Source organism: Cricetulus griseus, chromosome 9, assembly GCF_003668045.3.
Source record: "Cricetulus griseus strain 17A/GY chromosome 9, alternate assembly CriGri-PICRH-1.0, whole genome shotgun sequence".
In the NCBI taxonomy this organism is placed as follows: Eukaryota; Metazoa; Chordata; class Mammalia; order Rodentia; family Cricetidae; genus Cricetulus; species Cricetulus griseus.
This window is the reverse complement of record NC_048602.1, coordinates 27586652-27593949: the sequence shown is the minus strand read 5'-3', so window position 1 is coordinate 27593949 and position 7298 is coordinate 27586652. Positions and strand designations below refer to the sequence as shown.

The 7298-nt window shown below is 56.2% G+C and overlaps 1 protein-coding gene across 1 annotated transcript in view; it reads right to left on the bottom strand.

The window, feature by feature from the left end:
• Nucleotides 1-595: 595 nt before the first annotated feature.
• The window catches only part of Bcam (basal cell adhesion molecule (Lutheran blood group)), a 16138-nt gene continuing 9435 nt past the window's right edge, over nt 596-7298 (bottom strand). Inside the window, 9 exon segments of the mRNA XM_035449567.1 lie at nt 596-629; nt 631-685; nt 688-726; nt 944-1017; nt 2420-2564; nt 2661-2805; nt 2972-3108; nt 3923-4064; nt 4154-4272. Of these exon segments, the coding sequence (XP_035305458.1) occupies nt 596-629; nt 631-685; nt 688-726; nt 944-1017; nt 2420-2564; nt 2661-2805; nt 2972-3108; nt 3923-4064; nt 4154-4272 (890 nt within the window).

Here is a 7298-nt window from a genome sequence, read left to right as displayed (position 1 = left end):
AGGAAAGGGGGGAGGATTTTCCTAGTGTTAGCTTCAGCTCCCTAGGGAATCTGGGAATTTTTCCTTAAGGGGACAGGACCTCACCCCTACGCAGGCACTGGTCCACAGTGGCCAGGCTAGTTCTTGGACCCCTGGCGTTGCTCTTCTAGCACCAAGCCAGCTAAGTCTCGTTTCATGGTTTCATGCCAGCCGTCTCTCACCCTCTCTTAGCCTCTGTTTCTTGCCGTTCTCCTTGACATCAGGCTTTTCCTGAGGGTGTGTGAAGAGGCAGGCAGCCAGCAGTAGTAGGAGGGGGAAATGGCTCTCAGCCTCCCTTCCTCTTCACCCCGGCCCCAGAAGAGCACCTGACCATAAGAAGGTATCCATGTGACAGGCAGCATTTATTTCTGAATCCAGTGTCCACAAATGATGGGCTGGGGGAGACGGGGTGGGTTGGGGACTCCAGTGTCAGACTACACAGCAGGCTACCAGGTGGGGGGCAGTGCCCAGCAAGGGAGACAGAAGGTAAAAATAACCCGGCCTGCCGACCCTCAGCGCTGTGTCCCAGGCCAGGCCCTGGGCTTGGGTCCAGGAGCTATTCTGGGGCCTGGGAGAGTTACATTCCCTGGAGGAAGGCCCCCTCCCAGCCCTCCTCCCTCTTTCCCTCCCTGAGGCCGCTGGCCACTGTGGGTCCCTGTCCAGCAGCAGAGGAAGGAAGGGAGGGCCAAGGCTGGAGGAGGAAGGAGGTGGAGGCGTGTGCGCAGAGCCGGTCCGGTCCTCCGATGATGCTCTAAGTTCCAAATCCAGATCCAGAGAAGGCCTCTGGGAGGTCCTCACCTCAGCACTGGGAACAGAACCGGCAGCTCAGGCTGACCCTGTACTCAGTTGGTTCCCCAATGGAAACCCAGGGCATCACTCACCTCATCTCCAAAACCCCCGCTGCCACCTCTGCCTCCTCCGGAGGGCCCGCCCATGAGAAGGCCCGTCTGTTCTGGACGATCCGAGCCAGAGTGGCTCATTTCTGGTTCCCTGGCTGGCCTGGGAGGGGACAGTGGCACAGGGAATGGTCACTGTTAGAGGTGGGACTGGGAGAGAGGTGTAGGGGTGTCAGGAGGTAAGGGGAGGGTTGCCGAGGTTGAGAGGCAGGTTAGAAGCAAGGCTAGCCTTAAAGGGAGGTCCCGGATGCTTATGGGCAGACTTGAGGATGCTAAGGGAGGTTGGGGTGAAGATAAGATGGGGATACATGAGGTTGGTTTCTGGGGCCGATTGTGGAAAGGCTGCGTACAGGAAGTTGGGTTTGAGGTTAGACACAGACACGGGGTTGTTGGGATGTGGCTACGATGGAGAAATTCTGACTGCCACTGGAAGTGTGTGGCTAGCAATGGGGTGGAAACAGACTGGAGATGAAGCCGGGTTTCGGGGCACAGGGCTCTAATCCCTGCACTTGGGAGGTTAAAGCAATAGGATCGAAAGTTCAAGGCCAACCTGGACATCACAATGTGACCTTGTCTCAGAACAGTCAAAAAAGGGAATAGGGATTCAAGTAAAGAACCTGCCTAGAATCCCCCAGTGAGGGGCTGGGGGTGTGGCTCAGTGGTGGAGGCCCTGCCTAGGATCTCCCAGTGAGGGGCTGGGGGTGTGGCTCAGTGGTAGAGCCCCTGCCTAGAATCCTCCAGTGAGGGGCTGGGGGCGTGGTTCAGTGGTGGAGCCCCTGCCTAGAATCCTCCAGTGAGGGGCTGGGGGCGTGGCTCAGTGGTAGAGCCCCTGCCTAGAATCCCCCAGTGAGGGGCTGGGGGCGTGGCTCTGTGGTAGAGCCCCTGTCTAGAATGCCCCAGTGTTTTATGTGAATTTAACACAGGCTAGAGTTATTTGGGAGGAGGGACCCTCAACTGAGAAAATACCTCCTTAAGATCAAGTCTGTAGGACATTTTCTTTCTTTCTTTCTTTTTTTTTTTTTTTCAAGACAGGGTTTCTCGGTGTAGTTCTGGATACCCTGGAGCTCTCTTTGTAGAGCAGGCTGGACTGGAACTCAGAGATCCACCTGCCTCTGCCTGTTGAGTGCTGGAGTTAAAGACCTGCGTCACCACCGCCCTGCTAGAGGCATAGCTCAGGGGCAAAGGCTTTGCTTAGCTTATGTAAACTCTGCTTTCCAGCTCCATACTTGAGACAAAAGGAAAGACTAGAGCTGCAGATAGATAGGGGCCGCTGATGGGGTGATGTGATGGAGTTAGGTCTGGTGGGAGCAGATTTCAGGTGGCTTTGTTGTGAGTCTGGGTGGCAGGCAAGGCCATCATCCTTGGGTGGGAGATGGGTGAAGACTAGGTAGAAGGCCAGGTAGCTGACGGCTTTGGGACTGCTTTAGCAAGGCAGCTGGAAGGGTTGGCTGAGGGACAGGACATGGCAGAGGTTGCAGAAGGACCCGGAGGCTGCCGACACTTACGGAGCCCCCTTCTCTGCTCGCCGGCAGCAGCCGGGGCGCCCCTTGCGTCTCATGCAATAGAAAGCAGCGACCACGAGCAGCAGGAGACCCACGCTGACGGCTACGGCCATGACAGCCACTCCAGCCTGGGCGGTCTGGGGGGCCACTGCGAGGAGAAGACAACAAAGAGGTGCTCAGCTCTCTAGATCGGGGAGGCGCGCGCGCGCGGGTCCACCCAGCTGCTCCCCTCTTCGCTACCCACCAGAGCCAAAGTGGAACACGTGTTCTATCTTGCCGTGGATGTTAGAAGCCTCACAGGACACGCCCTCTCGGCTCAGGGCGCTGGTCACTTTCACCATCATCGAGCTGCTCCTCCAGCCTTTGCCCTCAGAGGGCGTCTCTGCTGGCTGTGGAGGCTTGGATCAGGCCAGGCCCCTTGGGATCAAGGGCTGGGGGGGCGGGTGTTGTAGGCTGAGATGGAGTATTATAGGGTATATGAAGCTTGGATCGATGAGGGCCAGGGTCCCCTGTGGAACTTGGGATAGGCTCAGAGTGGCAAGGGTTGTCCCTTACAGTATGGCCTCGCTGAGTCCAGGTGAGTTTGGGTTCCGGGTAGCCTCGGGCGGAGCAGGTCAGCATCACTTCATCTCCTTCCGTCCAGCCATTCCCGGATATGGGCTTTATCTCGTTTGGTTTTATCTCTGGTGGCCCTGTGGGTGGTGGGGACCACAGCAGAGTGAGAGAGTGGCAGAGGCAGACTGCCAGGGAAAGCAGAGACACAGGAGAGCCCAGGGGCCCGGCTAGGCAGATGGCTCCATGGACAAAGTGCTTGCTGTACAAGCTTGAGGACCCGAGGTCGCTCCGCAGCACCCACATACAAAGCGGGCCCAGCAAGGGGGTGAGGAGGGCCGTGCAGAGACAGGAGGACGCCTGGAGGTCCCTGAACCCCAGGTTCACGGGGGTCCGGGTTTCAAAGAAGAAGTGGAAGGGGCTGGGTAGCTGGCTCAGCAGGTAAAAACTGCAGGTCGCCAAGCCAGACAACCCGAGTTCCATCCTTGGAACCAACGGGGTGGCGGGGTGGCGGGGGTGGCACGAGAGAACCGGCTCCTGCAGGTGGTTCTCCGATCTCTGCAAACTGTTCCCCCAAAGTAAATAAACATAAAAGAGATAGGGCTGTGCACAGCCGTGTACACCTTGAATCCCAGCACCCTGGAGACAGACGCAGGCGGATCTTTTGTGAGTCTGAGGCCAGCCTGGTCTGCAGAGTGAGTTCCAGGACAGCCAGGGCTGACACACAGAGAAACCCTGTCTCAGAACACACACACCCCTCTGCCCCGCCCCCAGCGAAAAATAAAGATGAGTAGAGGAAGACACGCGAGCGCGCGCGCGCGCACACACACACACACACACACACACACACACACACACACGGATTCCTACATACGCCACACATGAACACACACACACACACAAGAAAACTAAAGATAGACATTGCCCCCACATAAGGCGCCCAACAATCCAAACCTTCGACCAGCAGCTGGAAACTCTGTGTCCGGCTCAGGAGGGGGACTATGGGTGTAGAGGCCTCGCATGTGTAGGTGCCCGCAGAGTCAAAGGTAACAGAGTTGAGAGAGAGCTTGGGCCCGTTTGCGAGGGTCACAGAATCCTAGGGAAGGGACGATGGGAAGGAAGTCCCGTGAGAGGCCGAGAGGCTGAAGGAGCCCCCGAGGCCCCACAGCTCCTCCCTCCGGTCACCTTGGTCCAGCGCACAGTAGGAGCAGGCAGGCCTCTGGCTGAGCAGTCCACAACTGTGTCACTGCTGTTCAGGAACACGGAGACCTCCTCGGGCACACTCAGCAACAAGGGATCCAGATCTGCGGCGGGGAAAACGTGCTCACATTCCCCAGCCCCTTGCCCAGTCAGCCAGGGCCCCGAGAGGGCTATCGGGGCAGATAACACCACGTTGCTCTTTCTTCTGATTTGCCCTCTTACCATGACATCTTTACTTTCCATCCAGGCCCTTCAGACAACACCTCGGAGAGCTGCTCTAAAGAATGCGCTATCTGACCTGCTATCTCAAGTTTTATGGAGCTGAGGATGCCACGTGCCAGGCAGTGCTCTACCACTGAGCCACGCCCCCAGCCCCTCACTGGGGGGATTCTAGGCAGGGGCTCTACCACTGAGCCACGCCCACTGCCCCTCACTGGGGGATTCTAGGCAGGGGCTCTACCACTGAGCCACGCCCCCAGCCCCTCACTGGGGGAGTCTAGACAGGGGCTCTACCACTGACCCATACCCCAGCCCCTCACTGGGAGATTCTAGGCAGGGGCTCTACCACTGAGCCACACCCAGCCCCTCACTGGGGATTCTAGGCAGGGCTCTACCACTGAGCCACACCCCCAGCCCCTCACTGGGGGATTCTAGGCAGGGGCTCTACCACTGAGCCACCCCCAGCCCCTCACTGGGGGATTCTAGGCAGGGGCTCTACCACCCCCACACCCAGCCCCTCACTGGGGATTCTAGGCAGGGGCTCTACCACTGAGCCACACCCCAGCCCCTCACTGGGGGATTCTAGGCAGGGGCTCTACCACTGAGCCACACCCCAGCCCCTCACTGGGGGATTCTAGGCAGGGGCTCTACCACTGAGCCACACCCCAGCCCCTCACTGGGGGATTCTAGGCAGGGGCTCTACCACTGACCCATACCCCAGCCCCTCACTGGGGGATTCTAGGCAAGGGGCTCTGCTTCAGCTCTGTGCCACCAGCTCTCTATCCCAAGCTTTTGCTTAAGCTCAATTTTTTTTCCTCTCCTCTGTACCACCTCCATAAAACCTTAACGGGCTTGGGCCAGCAAGATGGTGACTAGACACTTGCCACTAAGCCAGACAACCTGATATCACTTCTCTAGACCCACACGTTGGAAGGCGATGACTGACTTCTGCAAGTTGTCCTTGGACCTCCATATGCACACACACATGTATGCAAAAATAAGTAAAATGTAAGGATAATTCAAAGTGATCAGACAACTTTCTGGGCTCGTGGCTGGAGGTAGAGTATTTGCCTAGCTTGGATCAAACACCAGCACGTCAAAACACAAAAAAAATTCTGGCTGGGTTTGGTGGTTCATGGAGGTAAACCCAGCCCTTGGGAAGCTGAGACCGGAAGACCTGATTTTTCTGTTTCTGTCCTGAGGATTTCCCCGTACTCTACTTCATCTGACCGCACCTCCCCCCTACCCCCAACCACCTCTCTACTAGTCATTCTCTCTCTCTCTCTCTCTGTGTGTGTGTGTGTGTGTGTGTGTGTGTGTGTGTGTGTGTCTGTCTGTCTCTGTCTCTCTCTCTTTGGTTTTCCAAAACAGGGTTTCCCTTTGTAGCCCTGACTGGCCTGGAACTCAGAGATCAGCCTGCTTCTGCCTCCAGAGTGCTGGGATTAAAGGCGAGCGCCACCACCACCGGGCTTATCCCTCACTTTTTTTTTTTTTTAAGATTTATTTATTTATTATATATACACTGCTCTACCTACATGCCAGAAGAGAGCACCTGATTGAATTGTAGATGGTTGTGAGCCACCATGTGGTTGCTGGGTATTGAACTCAGGACCTCTGGAAGAGCAGTCAGTGCTCTTAACTTCTGAGCCATCTCTCCAGCCCTCATCCCTCACTTTTTCAAACTTGTATTTCTATCATGCGTTGTGTGAGGGCATGTGTGAGCATAAGTGCGTGCTACACGGATGGAGGTCAGAGGACAACTTGCTGAGGACGGTTCTCTCCCTCCTTCGTGTGAGACCCGAGAATCACCCTTGGATCGTTGGGCTTGGCGGCCAGCTCCACGGCTTGCTGAGCCATGTTGCCAGCCTGGATCCTCACCTTTGTCTTCTCCACCCATCCTCCACTGAGCGTCCCGAGGGATGTTTTCAAAGAACACACTGGGGTATCTACCTCGTAAAATGCAGCTCTGACTCCCAGTACCCTAGGCACCATGGCCAAATTACCAAAGTCTACAAAAGCCTGCCTAGTCTTTGAACACTGTCTCTGTATCTGCTTAGCCTCAGAGACCTTGTTTTTAGGTTTAGTTTTCTCAAGAATACCAAGTTCTGTCTCTAGGGCCTTCACACACACTGGCTCATCCTGCCTGCAGCAGAGGCTTCCGCCTCTTATCCACGTGTCTCCTGCTCTCAGAGCCCCCCCCCCTCCCCCGTGGACACCCGGATCTCGGGATCTCCCTTGCAACACCAACAACTGATTGCCCAGCTGCTGCAAGGGCTGGCAGCTGTCAGCCCTCAGCTGTCAGGCCTCGGGAATGCCCTCAACTGCAAGGAGCCCCTTGTCCAAGGTCATACCCGCTTCCCTGAGTGAGGCACAGTCAGGTCCAGCTTCTTCATGCTAACCGGGGACAACTGTGGAGTGTCGTCTCCCCTCCCCCAGACCTTGTGTCAATCACAGTTAAACTTCCACTCCTGCCCATCCTTGCAGCTTCTGAATACACGGGTCACAAGAGACTTTCCATAAACACTCTACCTGCAGACCTGGTGTGCGAACGCTTCCAGGAACTCAGACTGTGACAATCCTGTGTCACCTAGCACCTCCATCTTATCAAAGTTACTTCTTTAAGACACACTACTGTGACTGAAAGGTTTCAGGTCAGCACATGAGAGTCTCAGCTACTATGCTGGGACTGCATAGTGAGTTCAAGGCCAGGCAAGCTTCATGAGACTCCGTCTCAATTAAAACAAAACAACCAAACACAGGCTGTGGAGACAGCTCAATAGGTACAGTACTTGCTGTGTAAGCATGAGAGCTAGAGTCCTAGAGCCCCTGCCTAGAATCCCCCAGTGAGGGGCTGGGGGTGTGGCTCAGTGGTAGAGCCCCTGCCTAGAATTCCCCAGTGAGGTACCACCTT